Raw genomic sequence first — 21,240 nt, 5'->3', positions numbered from 1 at the left:
TGTAAATTGTATCTACTTTTAACTGTTGGGTAGTTCAATCTTTAGTTATTATAACTATAAGCTCAACAGGGTTAAGTTCATTATTTCTCTTTGAAGTGTGTTGAAGACAGCAAAGTATCTTAAAATGAAAATACACAAGTAAAGGAAAAGTACCTCAACAATACAATATTAACAATACAATTATACAAATAAACAGTAATACTTTTAAAACAGATACAAAGGGAAATACAGAAAAAAGGAAAACAAAAAAAAAAACATTCCAGGGGTCTACATTAATAAAAAATAGTAACTTAAATGAAAAAACTAAACTGGGAGCACAGTCTCGCAGTTTTAATAGCCTTGCTAATGTTATTGTCTTAGTATAGCTTCATTTCTTTCTTGAAAACGTTGATATGAGGTTTTACTTAAGCAAATTTACATTTATGAATGTCAAACTTTGCAAAAAATATAATGAAATTGATTAGAAAACACAACCATAGGACTATATTGTGTTGAATCTTAGAAAACCGCCTAGGACTCCCTGGAAGAGGAAATCTTGTATTTTCTTGACCTTACTTGCCACACAAAAAATAAAAATAAACATTTCTTTTAAAAGTTCAAAATTGCAGATTATATATAGGCCTATCCAAGATAAATCTACAAATATCTTGCTAAGGTTAACCGGTATGTATACATTTCCAGAACAGATGGACAATAGTTTTAGTATGGGAATCAAATCAGGCACAGCTTAAATCAATCTAATTTTTTAATTTGACAAAGAAGGACCTAGCCAGGTAACATCGATGATTTAGTTATTTTAATAAAAGTTAGTCTTATTTTGAAGTGCGTCACAGGAAGCAGCGAGTATTTCCGCTCACTTGTTTTAGATTCCAGTCGAGTTTACAAGGAGAGAAATAGCTGCTCCACACGGTGAGGACAGACTTTACTGAAACATGACTCAAAAGAGGTAACATTCACACTCACACTTTGTGTTTTGACTCACAGGTTTAACAATTGAAACGTCAGCGGGAGACATTTTGGGTCCGAGTGTTAGCTAACGACTGTGACTGAGGATCATCAGCTGGGACAGGAATGGCTCGGCCGAGGAAGAAAACCACTCCGGGGTGTTTAGCATGAGGCTCCGTGGGGGGAAACGGCTGGAAGACAACAGTATAAACTACAATAATAATAATAATAATAATAGTAATATCAAGAAGAAACAAAGGAGGAGAAGGGCTATCTGTGTGGAAACTGCCCGGTGACATTTAAAAGAAGAAGAAGATGGGAGGGATGGTGCAGCTGATGGAGGTCTGCTGCCTGCTGCTGCTGTTTCTGAGCGGAAACTCACACTGCAGAGGTGAGTGAGGGTAAATACACTGAGGGTGGTGATGAGTACAGTGAGGGTGAATACACTAAGGGTAAATGATTGCTCTGTCCATTAATATTAACAGTCTATGGGGTAAATACACTGGAGGTGGGGATGAGTACAGTGAGGGTGAGTACAGGGAGGGGGAGAAGGGTGACTGGGTGAGAAGAGTGAGGGTGGGATGAGTACACTGAGGGTGAGGAGGGTGGACAGGACAGAGGTGTGTGAGTGTGTGTGTGTGTGTGTGTGTGTGTGTGTGTGTACTGTACTATATTATACTCCATTGGACTCTGACTGTACTACTCTGTTTACAGTACTACACAACTATTGTACAAGTATTATATTTGCAAGAAGAAACTCTAAAATTCCCTGAGATTATAGTTACACAAAGTAGTTCCTGATGCACAAAAGCACACCCATCCAAATCAGTGTGTTGTTTTCTTCTAAATAGGCCCAATCTCCAGGGGCCTCTGGTATTAAAGGTCCTATGAAATGCTGCTTTTTGGATGCTTTTATATAGGCCTTAATGGTCCCCTAATACTGTATCTGAAGTCTCTTTTATATAGACCTTAGTGGTCCCCTAATACTGTATCTGAAGTCTCTTTTATATAGACCTTAGTGGTCCCCTAATACTGTATCTGAAGTCTCTTTTATATAGACCTTAGTGGTCCCCTAATACTGTATCTGAAGTCTCTTTCCCGAAATTCAGCCTTGGTGCAGAATTACAGCCACTAGAGCCAGTCCCACAATGAGCTTTTCTTAGAATGTGCCATTTTCTGTGTCTGTAGCTTTAAATGCTATTGAGGAAGAGAGAGAGGGGGGGGGGGCAAGGTGGAGGGTGGGGGTGTGGCCATGACCAACTGCCACTTTGCTTGTTTTCAAGCCATGATTTTGCTCTCTCATGGGCGGGCCAAATTCTCTGGGCGGGCAAAGCAGAGAAAGGGGAGGTAACCTTCCAGATCGGCCCATCTGAGCTTTCATTTTCTACCCAGGCCTCGGTTTACACCTATCGCCATTTCTAGCCACTGGGGGACTATAGGCAGGCTGTGGGAACTCATATTAATGTTTCTCATAAAGTGACATTTTCATGCCATGGGACCTTTTTAAAGATTCACAGCTTTCCAACTAATAGATGGCGTACGCTCAAAACTTGAAAAGTATGTACGCACAGAAGTTTTTACATGTATATTCTGTGCATATTTCCTTTATACGTCACAATCAACGAGCCACTGAGCCTGCCTTGCCTTCTCCCATCTCCCTGGGTAGGGTTCATTTCCTACAACTTGTTCACTTACACATCATTCATGGGATCAATTACGCATCACACGTGAGTTTGACAAACTGACACTGCAATTCTTTCACGGGAGATGGATTTGTGTGATCTGTACAGACTGTCAGAGACAATTGCATTTTTCCGTGTCAATCTTGTTGTTGCACAGTAAGTAAGATATTTCATCTGTGGAAAATAATCCGGAGCTCGCACAATATAGCTACAGAGGTTGACTGAATTTTAGTTTTAGCTATACAGAAGTTATTAAGTAGACTACAAATTACACTCACCTAAAGGATTATTAGGAACACCTTTTAAATTTCACGTTAATGCAATTATCTAATCAACCAATCACATGGCAACTGCTTCAATGCATTTAGGGGTGTGGTCCAGGTCTAGACAATCTCCTGAACTCCAAACTGAATGTCAGAATGGGAAAGAGAGTTGATCTAAGCAACTTTGAGTGTGGCATGGTTGTTGGTGCCAGACGAGCTGGTTTGAGTATTTCCCAATCTGCTCAGTTACTGGGATGTTCACGCACAACCATTTCTAGGGTTTACGAAGAATGGTCTGAAAAAGGAAAAACCTCCAGTATGCGGCAGTCCTGGGGGGCGAAAATGCCTCGTTGATGCTGGAGGTCAGAGGAGAATGGGCCGAGTGATTCAAGCTGATAGAAGATCAACTTTGCCTCAAATAACCACTCGTTACAACTGAGGTATGCAGCAAAGCATTTGTGAAGCCACAACACGCACAACCTTGAGGCGGATGGGCTACACCAGCAGAAGACCCCACCGGGTACCACTCATCTCCACTAAAAATGGAAAATGAGGCTACAATTTGCACAAGCACACCAAAATTGAACAGTTGAAGACTGTAAAAATGTTGCCTGGTCTGATGAGTCTCGATTTCTGTTGAGACATTCCGATGGTAGAGTCAGAATTTGGCGTTAACGGAATGAGAACATGGATCTGTCATGCCTTGTTACCACTGGGCAGGCTGGTGGTGGTGGTGGGGGTGTAATGGTGTGGGGGATCCCTTTCGCCTTCAGAACTGCCTTCATTCTTTGTGTCATTGATTCAACAAGGTGCTGGAAGCATTCTTTAGAAATGTTGGCCCATATTGATAGGATAGGGTCAAACACGGCATTAGTATGGTGTTCCTAATAATCCTTTAGGTGAGTGTATAATTAATAGCATTTCCCGTTTGGGTTTTGGCCTTTTTGATAAGAAAACATTGTCCACAAAAATGATCAAACCTCTACGGTGTATCAGCAGATATAATTATGTATTTGACATATGACAGTAACTGGAGTGGAAACTTTAGTGTGTGTGTGTGTGTGTGTGTGTGTGTGTGTGTGTGTGTGTGTGTGTGTGTGTGTGTGTGTGTGTGTGTGTGTGTGTGTGTGTGTGTGTGTGTGTGTGTGTGCGCGCGTGTGTGTGTGTGCGCGCGCGCTGGCATCTTGGCATCTTGTTCAGGCAGGTTGAGCGTTAAGCAGCTTAGCGTTGCCGGCCGCCGGGCTCACAGCCGAGTCCTTCAGCAGCTCCGACTCTGACAGGAAGTAAACCCTGTTTAACACTTGATTTTGTGTGTGTGTGGTCAGAAACACTCAAACATCTAGAGAGTCTGAATGAATCTGAGTGATTGCATATACAGGAAACTCACTCTCTCTCTCTCTCTCTCTCTCTCTCTCTCTCTCTCGGAACAGCACTCCCTGTTTCCCTGAATGATGACTCACTCTGTTATTTCTCTCCAGACTGAACATGACCAAATCTGCAGCTCTGAGGCACAAAATCTGCTTTGACACTTAAAGCTTCGACCAGAAATGTTCTCTGTTAAAGGACTGGTCCAGAGTTATTCTATATTTTTACTTTTACTTATTGTCAACAAATCTCATGACAATGTGGTAGTCTGTCTCTCAGTACTAGCTGTGGCCACGGGTGTTACACAATGGGGTGTATACACAATGAGATTTTTGATAAATAGTCATCAGTAATGTGGATGTAATGACTAAGTGGGCAACTAATAGAACAGTTACAACAGTCTGGTAAGTTCAGAAAATGACATCACTTTACTGTAATGCAGCCTTTAAAACCAGGAAAAGACAACACTTATGCCATATTATGATATTACAATATCCAAAATCTAAGACGATATCTAGTCTCATATCACAATATCAATATAATATCGATATATTGCCAAGCTCTACCTCAAGAGGTTCTTCAACAAAAAGAACAAAAACCCATAAATATGTGGATACTAGATTAGATTGACTTTATTGTCTACCTCATTGGAAATTTGTCTTTGGCTTATCCCAAGTACAGATAGGTACGCACAAATTACATAACACAGCACACCATTAAAAAATATACAATAGTACAAATGTGCAGGAAGCAGCAAATAATTATATAAATAATAATGTGTCCAGTGCTGGCCTTTAGGACCCTAAATCGACAGCCAGACAGGAGCAGTTCTCCTGAGCTTGTACATTTATATCAGTTTAGCAAATGTTTTATAAATCCAGCCGCACACCTTTCCTTTACAGTAGTGCGCTTTTGCTGAGTTACTGACTGGAATATGCTGAATATAGTCTACCATTTTCAAGAAAGTTCATATAATGTTTGGACTGAAGATGAAATCACTCAGGAGCTCTGATGATGAGTCCGTTTTTACAGTGTGAGAATGTCTGATCTCTGTCTCTGAATTGAAAGAAGCTTTAGATAAGATTTCATTACTATACTGCAGTTCTGTCAATATAATTCTCCGTCTGTTCGTACAGACTGCAGAGTTTCAGTTTGACAGATTGTTATTTAGTCAGAACATCAAAGATATTATGAGAATTCTTTTTTTTATTTTTTTTAGAGCTAAACCATAATGATGTTTGGAGGGCTCCGTTGGTTTTGAGAACAAACAACCTTAAAGTTAAAGACGTCAGGTGTTGGTTTCAGTTGTCTTCTGATTGTGTGAGTGTGAGTGTGAGTGTGTGTGAAAGTCAGGTCAAGTTTCAGTTGTTAGAACAAATTAACCCACTTGGCTGATTCACATCACATCCAGAGCTGGACTTTCTCTTTCAGGATGGAAAGGTGAAAAAATGATTCTCCTACTTTTTGTTTCTGTAGGTTGTCTTTGGCTATGTTCCGACTGCCTTCAAATCCAATTTTGTTTCTCAAATCAGATCTTTAAGAGACAGACTGTCTGCACTGTCAGATCGGATATGTGTGTCCGGGCATCACCAACCTATCTGCATGGGTTGCTGTTTTAAAAACACATAGGCATCAGTAACATGCTATCATGAATCTCAACTGCTTTTCTTGGTAAGACCTGCCCTGCGTAGCATTCAAGCGCTAGGATTAGAAAGGGTGTCCTAGTGTTCTAAAATTATATTTAGGAGTTTTGTAAGATTTCTTTAGACTTTTTTTTAGATTTCTCTAAACTGTTTTCAAGATTCATCTTGATTTTCTTAGAGACCATTTTTTCTTTAAAGTTCTTTCAAAAGTTTATCATGATTTTCTTATGCATTTTCTTTTTAAGATCTTTCTCGATTTCCTTTAAGATTTCTGAAAACTTTTCTTAGTGTTATGTAGATTTTCTCTCTGATTTCCATTTCAGTTCTTTTTAAGATTTATTTAGATTTCTCCTGATTTGTTTTTTAAAGTTTTCACTTTCATATTTATACAGATTTTGTTAAAGGTCCAATATGTAATATATTTACTGTAATAAATCCAAAAATGACCCCAATGCGTCATCATATATTAACGAAACATGCCAAGTTGAAATACTGTCTTTTCTGACAACAATGCTAATGCCAGTATTTTCTCCTTTTGAAATTTCCGTTCCGTGACAGAATTTCTGTCTGTGTTTTGGCCTGTGTGTTGTTATCAATTCCCCAGTTTGACAGCCGGGCTGGGTCGGATCATTTCCTCCTGAACAGGTGTTTTTAGGATTTCTCAATGATTGTCTTTACGATCCCTTGACTGGCTTTTGTCACAGTTTGTCTGGTTTGTTGGTAGAAAAGAGAGTGCACAGATGAAGCGAGAGTTAATTAGATTAGACAGATCTTGTCTGATCACCAGGGGTTAACTGGGTGTCAGACCAACAGAGAGCAGGATCAAGTATAACAATCAAGCAGTATTTCTTTTTCATTTACACACTGATGCAGAAAATAATCTGATTATCTTCTAATCTGTAAAAATGTTAGAATAAATATACAAGAACGTCTCATAAAATGCAAATATACCCTGTTGATTATAATATCAAACCAAACGATCTGACTTTGGGCATTAACCTTAGTTTGGACCAGTGTTCAGTGTCTCTGGCTGCAGGTTAACTGGTGCATGTAACTTTTAAAATGACATGCACCAATTTGTTTTCTTAAACTGTACAATAACTTCAAATGTTACAGGGTCATAGTCAGGGGCATCCTGAACAGGATTACATTTAACATTACTGCAAACCTCTGAATGAAAAGATTTAATGTGGACATTTTCAGTGTCTTACAATATCATTTGAGCTGACTTTCCCTGTAAAGTAATTATGCAGTGAAACTACTTCAAGTTGTATATGGTCATAGGATCATTTTGTGCAAAAATCCATTGCGCTTTGTGACAGACAGACAGACGGACAGACAGGCGTTACTAAGAGCAGATTAGATTTCTCTTTGATTTTGTTTTTACATTTCTCTGTTTTCTTAAAGAAATCAGTTGATTTGCTTTAGGATTTTGCCACCATTTCTTCATATTTCCATAAAGTTTATTCTTTATATTTCTCTACATACTGTACACAGACAGACAGACAGGTGTTACTGAGAGCTAAATAAAGGGCCACACACAGAAACGCGCATATACCCAATCACATCGGGTTTATTCACCCCATGAAATGAGACAAACAAACACAGCTAAGCTGGCAGTGATGTGTACACAAAGACTTTATGTAACCGAAAGAAGACGAAGAACAGGGAGAGAGGGCATCTTGTTACTTCATGTTTTATTTTTAGATTATCACAAAATGATATACAAACATTTTATTTTCATCCACTAACTCTTCCTGTGTCAAACTCAACATCAGCAGTAAGTGTGTTTCCATCCATCTGAAGTACAGTATAATGGCCTGAGAAATTGGGTTTAAGGGAGGGGTGGTACATGGGTAGAGCGATTGTTTCTATCTCTGTCCTACGTAAACAAGTCACCTCTCAAGATTTTGAACAAGACTTCTCCATCTTTCCATAATACAGTCAGACACTTATGATAATAATCTGAGACTGACAAACATTGGCAAACACAGCACTTTAGTGGACGTACACGGACGGTGATAATTGCCCTGAAGGATTACATTACATACTCTTGCTCAATACTGTTTCAGTTTCAAAAGTTGGCTAACAAGTGACTTTCAGTTCACCATTACTGTTGTCATGGTTACCTCTCTGAGTGAGCCTTCTGATTGGTGGAGGGGTGTCTGATCTGATTGAGAGGTGACAAACTTCCTCAGGATGTGTTTTTTTTTTTTAAACATAAGTTTCAGTAAGATTATTCATGTCTTATGTCACTTTACTTCACTAGATTTGTCTGACAACTAGGGCTGTGTATTGGCAAGAATCTGGCGATGCGATACGATATGGGTCAGGATTCAGTATATTGCAATATATTTCGATACTGTGCATAAGGCGATATATTGGGATTTTTTTAAAGTATAATTTTAGAAAAACTAATATTTAAAAAAAGACATGATGTGCATAAAAGTCAATGAAGTTTACTCTAGGTAAACAATTCAGCACACAGAAAATCAAACTGGCAGTTTGGGATTGTGGTTCACAGGTTCTTAGTGAGCAAATCTTTATATGCTAAAGTAGGCCAAAGTTCAGCCATAGCTACGTTGTTAGCTTCTAGCAAAAAGTCAGGCACTGCTAGGCACTGTCAGGCAAGGACACTAGTGGTGCGTCTCAGCATAGCCATCTAGCGTTAGGGGGTTTAAACACAACATAAACGTGAACCACTGTCTAGCATGAACATTTTTGAACGTTTAAAAAAAAAAAAATCGATATTGCCTTTTTGAAAATCGATACAGTATTGCAAAATAAAATATCGCGATACTTGTGTATGGATTTTTTTTTTCCTTACACCCCTACTGACAACTGTTTTGTGCTCAGTGAGATGAGTATCAATGTTCCTCAGCTGTGTGTGAACGGTCTGTTTCCTTCTGCAGACTCTCAGCAGACCGAACACCTCTCCTCCTATCAGATGACTGTCCCACGACCAATAGGAGGCAGGCTGAGGCGGGATGTGGACGGGAGACCCCCAAATCAGGTACTGAGCTTTTATTACAATAGTTAAAGTGTGTTGTTCTGGTTTGTGTTATCCTCTCTGTGGTTGCAGTGTGACCTTTAACCTTTAGGAAACAAACTCTGCAGAGAAACGGCTGACCAGTCAGGTTCACTTCCTGTCTGTGTGACCTCACCTCATCATCGCTGTGCCAGCAGCTACTTATCTCTCTTTACTTTGAAGCTAGTTTTCTACAAAAGGCAAAACAGACGGCTTCACGGTTTGTGAAAATCCAGCTATCCCCTCTCTGTCCTCAGCCCCTGACATCATACGGTTAAGATTTTCCACCACTGAATCTGCAGTACGTTGAGCACTCAGGACCACCGTACTATTGTAAACCTACACAAATACACATCTTCAACAATAAATATCTAACATAAATACATTCTCGCTAACAGCAGCATATCTGGCTGCAGGCAGAAAGTGAGCTTAATGCACAGTGGGTGGGTGTGCAGCTGAAAGTGTCCTCCATAGAGCTGCAGCAGTGAAGAATGGTTCCACACAAGAAGAACATGAGACTAATAAGAAATTAGCTGATAAGGTGGAACTGAACTTTCTCTACTAACAGTTCAGTATGAACACAGTTTATGTCACAGGACCACCTTAAAACACACACACACACACACACACACACACACACACACACACACACACACACTGGTGAAATGGGAGCATGATCGGAGCGAGTGACGCTGTGTGAAAGTATGATGTTAGTGTGTGTGTGTGTGTGTGTGTGTGTGTGTGTGTGTGTGTGTGTGTGTGTGTGTGTGTGTGTGTTTTCAGCCTGCAGCCATTCTCTCCCGCTGTCTGTTTTTATTCTCTGCAGTAATAAATAACATCTGAAGAGTCCACAATCTAAAAAACACTTCATCTTTTCATCTGTAACTCATTATTTAGCATTTATTAACAGTGATAAACACTTAATAAACAGTTTATCATACTCTATAATGTAGTTAGAAATTCTCTTACTCTTTGAGGCTACATCCACTATGTATGTTTTTGTTTCAAAACTTTTGCTACGTTTATGCCTGGCGTCCACAACACTCCAAGCTCTATAAACAGAGACATTTGGAAACACTGCTGACCCAGTTTTAAATCTTTTATAGTCTGGATGGGCATAAACAGACCTTTCGTAAACGATGACAGACAGCCACGGTGTCTTCCTGATTGGCTTATCAATCCCGACCTGCCCTTCTGTGATTTGTCAACAGGGATAACAACTTACAGCTGTTTCTGCCTACATGCGCAGAGCCAAGCTAATATTTGAGCGATTTGCGGCAATTCCCGTGTTCAGGGTTGTTACAGGTGTTATGCCAAGTTTTGCATCTCTGCTGAAATTTGCATCCACAAGGGAAACTAATGATTTTTAAGGCAAAATACTGTTTAAAATCGATATAATCTTCTTTGTCATTTTTTATCAATGATGATAAGAACTTTTAGTCACCAATGTTTTATTAGACTCAGTAGAAATTTCCTTGCTGTCCGTGAGGTGGATGCAATTTTCGCCAGGGATGCAAAACTCGGCACAAAAACCGGCATGCGCATGCCCAGTGTACGTGATTGGTATGCATTAAAGACATGTTAGTATGGACGGAGACTGGTTCTGAAAGGGGGCTAATAGATTGTTTAAGAATTTTAAAAAAGTTTTAAAAATGAAAACGTAGTAGTGTAGATGTAGCCTGAGAGTTAGATGTTCAGATTGATACCAGTCTCATGAAGCTACAGCCAGCACATGGTTAGCTTAGCATAAATACAGTAAACAACACAAAACACGCTTTTTTTCTCATAATTACATTACAATGTGTAATAAACAATTTATTAAGTGTTCATGCTGCTTATAAATGGTAAACATGGGATTTTGTGAATAATATGGGGTGTAATAACAATAAATTTGTCATAATAACATGAAAATATATTCATGTTTTTAAAAGTGAAAAGGATCTAGTTAAAAGTAGAAAATTCTCATTATGATGAGAAGCTGAGTAAATCTTTGTTGTCATGGTAAGTGTTGGATTAATCAGAGCAGGTGTGTCTGGTCCTCTGTTGACCTTTGCCCCCCACTGTGTTCAGAGCACAGAGGAGCTGCTTTTGGCAACTGGGTGATGTAGTCCACCGCTGATATCCTGTCCTAATTCACCTTAAACACACACACACACACACACACACACACACACACAGAGGATATCTCAGGTGACCTTGGAGTTTAATTTAGTTTTTTTTTAATTTTTTTCCAGCTTCTCTGAAGCTTCCTGTTCACACAACAAACCCTGATCTCCCCTGTATCAGAACCATGATCACGTCAAATCATATATCAATGGTTGTTTTTTTCTTATGCCGATATTAAGTTAAGTTAAACTAACTCGCTATGTGAAAGAATATGTTACAGAATAAAATAATCTTCAGAATCTGCGCCCTACTGTGCATTTAGAGGGGTTTCTGGTGGAGCGCCATGTCTGCCCGCTGAGCTCCGTAAATCAGTACGAGTGACAGGTGGATTTGAAATCCGTCCCGCATCTTCCATATGCCTGCTCACCAAAATTGTTGCTCTGCGCTCCATCAGATTAGTTATTGTCACACAAACACACAGACTTTTAAAATGTTCGCTCTATTATAAATGTTTATTCAGTAACTTTAACTATATCACTTGCAGAAAGCTTTATTATTTGATCACACTGTTGGTGTGTGTGATGGCCGCACCTGCTGCCACACAACTGATTTAAATCATGTTTTACCACCTCTGCTTCTTTCACTCACTTTGTGAGAGTCCATTGACCACATATTTCTTTTCAAAGTTTATAAATCATTTGATTTGGTAAGTTTGATTTTTGTAAAAGCTCATTTAACTGTGTTCATTAATGAAGGTCAGTATTTGTGTATCGTATATTTATATTAAATTAATAAGTCCTTTCTGTCTGTCTTCAGGTCTCTTATGTCATCAGTGTGGATGGAAAAGATCATGTTGTTCATCTGAAGAGAAATAAGTAAGTTGTGATATGATCTTATGATCCAGTAGTTCTGTAGGCCTGCTGTTCTCTGTGTACACACTGACTCCTCATCTGTAAACTGTTGCAGGTTCATGTAACTTCACTGTTACTGCAACATGCTTTACTGATCAGCAGCGAGTTCATTCTTCACCTAATAAGTAGTAAAAACAAAATAGTCTTAAAAGCATAGTTCAGTGGGGTTGTATGAGGTACTTATCCAGCTCACCGACTGTGTTTCCATCAACATTGCTGATACTCTGCTCTCCTCTCTCTCGGTATCTCTCCGTTGTGAACAAACTGATAAACCTCAGTGTCTAAACTGGAAAGCTACATGGTAACAGGCTGCTGACGTTCATCCGAAGGACAAGTCTGCAGAAACATAGCAACTTAAGAGGATCATCAGTTGTTTGTTACTGCTTTAAATAACAGATACAGTATATTGCTTTGCTTTTGTATCAGTTTGGCTTCTTCAAACTGGGGGCGTGCTGACCGCCATCTACTGTAGATAATACACTGACTGTGGATAATACCTCATACAACCCCACTTCCTACATACAACTATCCCTTTAACTCCTCTTACTAGTTTTACCAACATTTTCAACTGCATGTCACATTGATAAAGACCATGAAAACCCTGTAAGATGATTATTTGACAGAAATGTAACCGTATTTCCAAGAAGTACATTTAGTACCTGGTAACTAGCACCTGGAATATAACAGCTATATAAAAAAACATGTCCGTCTTCTGATCCAATTTATTCTGTTTTTGTATTAAAACACACAATCAGAACAAAAAGAATACAAACCCATTAAAAAAAGAAAAGCAACAAAATGAATGAGCTACATTTTGTTTGTACTTTATATCACTGAATCACTTCATTTATCCAAGTGTGCATTTTGAACTAGGGCACATTATTATCTGGTCTGATGACATCATATCAGACACAGCTGATTGGCCAATCATATCCATCAGTTAATGATGTCAGCAGCAAAAAACTAACTAGAAACACAGCTGATAATCTTTAATTTTTAATGTTCAAGCCAAGACACTACAGGTTAATCTAAGAGGATCATCAGTTGTTTTCTACTGCTTTAAATAACCGATACATGACTATATACAAAATATAAAATAACAACAATAATTGACATACAGACACAGCATAGAACACAATAAAAAGAAAGACAAGTAGAAAAGAAAAAGAATGGTTTACACATTTGTCATTTGCTGACTCCATACTGGTATTTTCTTTTTTTACTTTTTAAAAGAATTCAGTTTTAACGAATGTGAATTAGCACATAATGATTAAAATTAATGATATATTATGTAACCTTCTGCATAAAAACTCTGATAATCCGTTATATATTTTGTTAAGTTGTGTGCTTACATTAACAACACAGCCTGAAGGTATTTAATTAATTAGTAATTCTGTACAGTCTTTACCTGGGGGAAACAACCTGACACCTTCCTGCATCTGGTGGTGTTATTGTTGTTTACATGTTGTTGATGATAAAGATAATTGATTTTATTGAAATCAAAGCTACAATCATTTAAAACACATGTTGTTTGCAGACTGCTGCTTCCTGCAGACTTCACTGTTTTCTCCTACAGTCAGAACGGATCACTCATCACATCCAGACCACCTGTACAGGTATCACACACACACACACACACACACACACACACACACACACACAAAACAAAAAATCTTTATTTGGTACAGATTCGTGAAAAAATCACACATGATAATACATTTTTATTTGTGTTTCAATGTAAATGAGAATGATGATCCAAAAAATTGGTCATTCCCTCCAATATCGTGAATCATATTGCAATCGCAACATCAGTCAAAATAATTGCAATTTGACATCATATTTCCTCATATTGTGTACACACACACACACACACACACACACAAAGGCGGGTTGTGTTTGAGGGGAATTAGGACAAGAAGTCAGCGGTGGACTACATCTATCTATCTATTTACTGAGGATTTGTGGCCTTTATTGGATGTTTAACAGTCAGAATGAAGCCACACTGAGGTTTGGTGACAGTAATATGAGTCGCTTTACTGTCAACAATATTTTTGTCTCACTTTAATTGACACTACATCTTTTCTGAGCAGCCAGGAAGTGACAGGACCTTTTGATGTCACCAATGAAAGGTTCAGATAATAAACTAGAACAGGAAGCTGGGATCATGAGATAGGATGAGTCAGTGAAGTCGTACATAAACTGGACTGAAGAACTAACAGAGAAGAAAAGATGGGCAAAAATTTATTAATTTAAATGAAATTTATTATATATTTTGACAAAAGCTTCATTCAGGTGCACATAATGATCATTTTTCAGCCCCACCGCAGTAATAATAACAACCAGACAGTTAAATATTAAACAGTAAAGAACTTCTCAGGTTTTTTTAGTAGAGACGTGAATACAATGTTATCTAAGAACTTAAATGTAATTTTAAGCAGAGTTGGTGCTTTAATATTGCAGACGTTTATGTAACAAACCAATGTTGGAAATCCACACTTGATTATTCCAATAATTGATTAATTGTTTTAGTGTTTAAAATGTCAGGAAATAGTAAAAAAAAAAAAAGTCTGAGGCATTGTCTTCTAATATGTTGTTTTGTCTGACCAACAGTCCAGAGATAAAATCGATTTTCAGGCTAAAACATTCAGTAATAATTACAACTTATAATATAAATGCAAGAACAAGAAACCAAAATGTCTCCAAACTACAAAGCTAATCCCACTTCTCTAAAAAAAACTGCTGCACACTGCTCAGTGTGTCTGACGCTGGTTTATTGAAATAAGATTTTTCCCAGAAAGAGAGGCATCCTGGGACTTGTGTGTGTGTGTGTGCGTGTGCGCGCGCATGTGGGTGGTTAAATGCATTGATATTTCCTGTCTGTTGACCTACTGCACTCTTTTATCTAGAGGTTTTCCATTTCTCTCATTTTCTCTCTCTGTCTTCAGTGTGTGTGAGATTTGATGACACAATAATGATCTACAGCCGCTGGACTCTGACTCTGTAAAGTCTGAGTCAGTCAGTTCCTAATTTAAATCCAAAGGACTTTATTGGCATCATATAAAGAGAGTTACAGTCTAACATGATAAGCAGCTCTGTGGGGCTGTAGCCTACCATAGAGTGTAAATATGAATGTTATAAATATTTACAGTCAATGGGCTATACTTAGAAATAGCGGTGTTTTGAGCTAAATGCTAACATCAGCATGCTAACATGCTCACAGTGGCAATGCTACCTGATGTTTAGTAGAACACAGCAGATGTCTGCCCCCTGCTGGTGTCTAAGAGACTGTGGCCTGATTATCACTGTATAATGTCTCTCTCTCTGTGTTTCAGGACCACTGTCACTATCAGGGCTTCGTTCAGGACATGAAGGGTTCTTCTGTTGCTATGAGCATCTGCAATGGCCTCAGGTAACACACAGAGACACACACATTGATTTATTTTTTTTTATATGTTCATTAATTAGTTTTTTTTATTTGTAGCAATTACTCTACAACATTTGATTGTTTTAACATGTGACTTGCACTTTTTATGTATATAAACTTAAACTGTAACTTAAAGACTTAACAAATAAGAATTATTATATAAATATAAATCCTATCAAAGGTTTCCAGAGTCCGTTTCCAACCCACTTTCTCTCTCCATTTGTGATCCGCTGATCAGCGGTAACCTTCATATGAGCAGCAATCTCCCCAGGTCCCCAGAAACTAGGCCTGGCTTTGAAGCAAATTTAACATAGCGGCCAAACAGTGGCATTACAACTCCTGGTCCGTCAAGTGATGCCCTCCGGCCCAAAAACGCTTTTTCATATAGACTTACATGGTAGGGTTGTGCTGATGGACGATGATATCGTTTTACTGTAAGCATCGTCAACTGCCAATTTTGGGGACATTGCCCAACCCTATTACATGGTGAAAAAGATGTCTGTAAATCACTCATTTCGCTATCAGAATTTAATCCATTCGGCCCGAAAACTATAGTTCTTTTTTATACATCCATGGTTCTCCCACGGAAGCCTGACCCGGGTAGTGAGCAGTGCAGAGCAGCACCAATTAGCTAGGCAGTGGGAGCTATTGCCTGTGATCTACACTTAGCAACAGAAAAAAGAAATAGCAGGTAGAATATCATGATTGATCAGAATCAAGTGTTTAACAAGGCTGTGTAATAAATATATTCTGTATTAAACCTCATTAATTGTTCACATTATTTCTCTGGTTCATAGATTTTGTTTGATTTCAGCAGAAATTTGACCGTTTACAATGTCGTCTTTAAAGAGAACTGACACACACACACACACACACACACACACACACACACACACACACACACACACACACACACACTCTGCCCCTTTCTCAAGGACAAAGTTAATTTATATTCTCCTCCCAGACGGAGGTGTGTGTGTGTGTGTGTGTGTGTGTGTGTGTGTGTGTGTGTGTGTGTGTGTGTGTGTGTGTGTGTGTGTGTGTGTGTGTGTGTGTGTGTGTGTGTGTGTGTGTGTGTGTGTGTGTGGTCCACCCTGCTGTTTCAATCTGTGTGATTTCTCAGTAATTAATATGGTGGACTTCACACATACACACTCACTCTGGCTTAATTAATAGTTTGACTTTAAATATCCTTGTAAAATTTAATCACACACTTTTCAATAGTCTCTTTGTAACACCACAGAAGGTTTTAGCTGAACTTGAATGAAGCTGAAAGGGATAGGAAAGGGATTTGAAGTGAGGTTGTATGAGGTACTTATCCATAGTCAGTGTATGAGCTACAGTAGATGGCGTTGGCACACCCCCAGTTTGGAGAAGCTGGCAGGAGTACCGACGTGGAAGCTAAGCAATGTACTGCTGTGGACGGGGGCAGCAGCTTAACATATTTCAGACACCTAAAAAAGGACCACCTACAAAAATCAATATCTGATTAAGTGTACGCTATATTAAGAATATTTCCACCGGTTTACCTTGCTGTCAAACAACCCTTTCCGACAAAGAACTTAGGCCGTTAACTCTGCTCTCTTCTAACCACCCGACTCCTTTGACAAAAACAGTAATTTTACCTCGCAGAACACACAAGTTGCTGGTCTACTGCTGCCTCGATTAGTTAGTTTGTTTGTTAGTTTTGATAGTTCCTAACACTTTAAAACACCAAGTCACAGAATAACACAGAATTACTGTTTTTGATGTCTCACTCTGAATGAAAAAACTAATATCTATCTACTTGTCTGTCTTTTCATCAGAGGGGTGTTGCATCTCGCTGACGACAGTTATGGCATCGAGCCGTCAGACTTCGCCCCTGACCAGCACCTGGTGTACCGCCTGCAGGATGTGACATCACAGCCCCGGGGGTGTGGCACGCCCCACGATGATCCGCGTGATCATGACAACAACGCCACGGAGCACGCTCAGTACAAACCAGAGGAAATCCACCATAGACAGCACAGCAGGGTAGGTGTACACACACACACACACACACACACACACACACACACTCACACTAATAATTAATTGGTGCATATAGAGTAACTTGTTGTGTGTTGCAGATGAAGCGAGCTATTCTCCATCAGACTCACTACGTGGAGCTGCTGCTGGTAGTCGACAACGACAGGGTAACCTACACCTAATTCACATTTCTTTTTTGGAACATTTCAAAAGTTCATTTAAAATTTGCTGGACAATGAATGAAAAAACGTCTAGTAACTGTGGGGCTTACTGAGTCTGAACTCTGCTGTGTTAAGATAACAGTGTGAAGCTGTAACTAATTTCACACAGCCACTGGGGTTGCTTTTTTAAACCAATCAACATCATCTTGGGCGGTGCTAAACGCCGGACGGAGCCACGGTGCCTCTGCAAAATAGTCTCGGGAAGAAACTTGTTTTGGTGGAATATGTGCTCGTTAAAAGGTTATTTTAGTCGTGCAACAGAAATCTCAGATTGGACAAATAGTCTAGCTAGCTGTCTGGATTTACCCTGCAGAGATCTGAGGAGCAGTTAACCATAGTCCTCAGAAATCAACCGGAGTTTAAAATTACAACACAAAGAAAGCGGAAGGTAATGTAATGTACATCCAGCCGAAAAGAGTGCCATCCGGCGGAATTTCGGGCGCCACCTGAGCAATCCCTGTAGTGGAACGTCATGGATTTAGACTACTGTACTGTTGTTAGCATTAAGTAAAATGCTAGAAAGTGCTTTGGAGTTATTGAAAGGTTTATTTTTTCCTAGACCTAGACTTAACACGTCCAGGCCAGGGCAAACGGAGATAAAAACTGAGATGTATTGAAAATGTTGGAATGTTCCTTTTTAAATACATAATCATGTGCTTAATGTTTGATCTAAAGATTTTTGTTCTTTCAGTATAATTATATGAACAAGAACGAGACTGCAGTGAGGGAAGAGATGGTTCATCTAGCCAACTTTATAGACAGCGTGAGTACACACACACACACACACACACACACACACACACACACACTAACACTAAACTCTTCACATGTTTTGTGTGTAAAACCTTAATTTGTAATGTAACTAAAGCTGTCAGATTAAAGAAGTGGAGTAGAAGTGTAAATACTCAGTACAAGTACCTCAAAATTGTACCTTACACACCCCACACCTTGGGTTGTTTACTTACTTACTTACTTACGTGTGTGTGTGTGTGTGTGTGTGTGTGTGTGTGTGTGTGTGTGTGTGTGTGTGTGTGTGTGTGTGTGTGTGTGTGTGTGTGTGTGTGTGTGTGTGTGTGTGTGTGTGTGTGTTTTCAGATTTACGTACAGCTAAATATTCGGGTGGTGCTGGTTGGCCTGGAGATCTGGACTCAGCAGAACCTGATCAACACCGACGGAGGAGCCGGAGAGGTGCTGAGTCGCTTTACTCAGTGGAGAGAGAAAGATCTGGTTCCCCGTTGCCGCCATGACTCAGCACAACTCATCCTGTCAGTGCACACACAAACACACACACACACGTGCAGTCAGTATTCTTAATATTTATGATGATGATGATGTCCTTGCAGGAAAAAGAGTTTTGGGGGAACAGCAGGAATGGCATTCGTCTCCACCGTCTGCTCCCGGAGCCACGGAGGCGGGATCAACGCGGTATGCTGCTGCTTATTGCTCTCTTTTTAATTTTATTGGCTGTCTTTCTCTTTACAAATTAATGCTGCATTCAAATCATACAGAAAAGTTGGTAAATTTAAAATCCAGGGGCAACATTTACATAAGAGGACTAACCGGGACCATTATACTGGCTTTTATTTTACTCTCTACTTGTCTGTCTGTCTCTCTCTCCAGTTCACCAATAACAACATTCCCTCGTTCGCCTCCATCGTGGCTCATGAACTTGGTCACAACCTTGGGATGAACCACGACGACGGACGTCCCTGTACTTGCGCCACCTCCGCCTGCATCATGAACTCTGGAGCCACGTAAGACACGCACGCACGCACACACACACACACACACACACACACACACACACACACACACACACACACACATCATATATACACCTACACACACATATTCACCGAAAAATTTAAGAAAACATTTACAAAATATGCCATCTCCTCCTCCTCTCTGCAGAGGATCCAGAAATTTCAGCAGCTGTAGTGCTGATGACTTTGAGAAGATGATCTTGTCGACGGGGGGAACCTGTCTCCTGAATGTCCCACGGCCTGACGAGGCCTACAGCGCCCCCTACTGTGGAAACAAACTGGTGGACATGGGAGAGGAGTGCGACTGTGGATCACAGAAGGTCTGTGGATCATTTTTTCAATGATAAATTCAACTTAAACAGTCCCACTAATGTAAATGTCACACATTTGTACATACATATACATATACCGTAAACATGGAGCATTTTGTAAAGTTGCGTAAATAACATTTATTTCAGGGGCTTTTTAAGTCTGACAATATGGCATCTAATCATGCTCTAAGTTTTGGAACTACAATTCCCATAATACTTCAGGGGCTATAAAACAGGAAATTTAATATTGCCAGGGATTCAGTGCGTTAGCTGTAACTTGACTTGACCCCTGTTTTGTTTTTTGCAATGAGCTTTTGATTAGCCATAACGTAGCTTCAGACATACAAAACTAATTCCACAATGCGTGACAGGCAATGTCAGATGGCTGCCATCATACAAGCAGCATCTCATGAAAATAGATATATGTATAATATACATATTATATCATATTGTATATGTATGTGTGTATTGTACAGGAGTGTGAGGAGGACCCCTGCTGTGAGTATCAGACCTGTAGACTCAAGTCGGGAGCTCAGTGTGCATATGGAGAATGCTGCTACAAATGTCAGGTAAACACAGCCAGCTTTCACAATACTCCGTTGGCAAACAATTCTCCACACAGAGATACAAATCACTGTTTATTATTAGATGATATGAGGTCATATTTTGGGAATTCATATTTTAGATACATTATTATTATATCTACATTATTATCTACAGCACATTTATAAAGTGTGTGTGTGTGTGTGTGTGTCTGTGTCTGTGTCTGTGTCTGTGTGTGTGTGTGTGTGTGTGTGTGTGTGTGTGTGTGTGTGTTCAGTACCTACCAGGTGGAACGGTGTGTCGGTCCAGTACAGATGAGTGTGATCTACCTGAGTACTGTAACGGCTCCTCGTCCCTTTGCCAGAGCGACGTCTTTGTCCAGGTATGACCTGATATATTTCAGCTTTTACCTCAACCACCCCAACTCTGTCCGTCTGATTTACAGATTTACATTAGACCCACCATTCTGTACAGAGATTTTTGCTCTGCTGACACAGAAACTTTACAGGCGGCAAGTCGGAATTTGCATCCTTGCTGACTGGCTCAATCTACATCCTGTCTGTCAGCCCCCAGCAGTCTGAACTGTATTATTAGATTATTATTTTTGTGTTTCAGAATGGGCAGCCTTGCAGGAACCAGCAGGCCTACTGTTATAACGGGAAGTGCCAATACTACGACGGACAGTGTCAGGCCATATTTGGATCCAGTACGTCCTTCTGCCTGTTTATATGTTCACTGACTTTATCTATGGTTCTGAGGTGACAAATGATGAAGACTGAAATAATGTCTATGGGGATGCTGCTACATTTACTGTTAACTTAAATGTTAGTGCTGGGCAGCACTCTAAACTAGTGTGTCTGAATTGGTACACAGTGTTTAGAATGGAATTGGGACCAAAAATGTTCTTTTCTATTGACTTTAAAAAAAAAAATGTTTTAATATTTGTTAGAAACCATTGGACAGATGTTTTTTACATTTTTATGAGGTCCATGTTGTTGATTGTTAAAGTTTATTTTAACTCTGTTAAT

The 21,240-nt window shown here is 39.5% G+C and overlaps 1 protein-coding gene across 4 annotated transcripts in view; it reads left to right on the top strand.

Moving 5' to 3' along the window:
- The first annotated feature begins 832 nt into the window (after positions 1–832).
- The window catches only part of adam9a (ADAM metallopeptidase domain 9a), a 31,328-nt gene continuing 10,920 nt past the window's right edge, over positions 833–21,240 (top strand). For 3 of the 4 annotated variants that reach the window (XM_028579064.1, XM_028579062.1, XM_028579065.1), the window contains exons 1-16: positions 833–909; positions 985–1,336; positions 8,811–8,911; positions 11,849–11,907; positions 13,481–13,559; positions 15,276–15,352; positions 17,173–17,380; positions 17,476–17,541; positions 18,287–18,358; positions 18,691–18,860; positions 18,939–19,020; positions 19,216–19,349; positions 19,507–19,678; positions 20,146–20,238; positions 20,490–20,594; positions 20,828–20,918. In XM_028579064.1, coding sequence (XP_028434865.1) covers positions 1,261–1,336; positions 8,811–8,911; positions 11,849–11,907; positions 13,481–13,559; positions 15,276–15,352; positions 17,173–17,380; positions 17,476–17,541; positions 18,287–18,358; positions 18,691–18,860; positions 18,939–19,020; positions 19,216–19,349; positions 19,507–19,678; positions 20,146–20,238; positions 20,490–20,594; positions 20,828–20,918 — 1,585 coding nt within the window. In that variant the 5' untranslated portion in view covers positions 833–909; positions 985–1,260. The other variant, XM_028579063.1, reaches the window with a different exon arrangement.

Source organism: Perca flavescens, chromosome 5, assembly GCF_004354835.1.
Source record: "Perca flavescens isolate YP-PL-M2 chromosome 5, PFLA_1.0, whole genome shotgun sequence".
NCBI lineage: Eukaryota > Metazoa > Chordata > Actinopteri > Perciformes > Percidae > Perca > Perca flavescens.
Note: the sequence above shows the minus strand (reverse complement) of the source record. Positions and strands in the feature narration are given on the sequence as shown.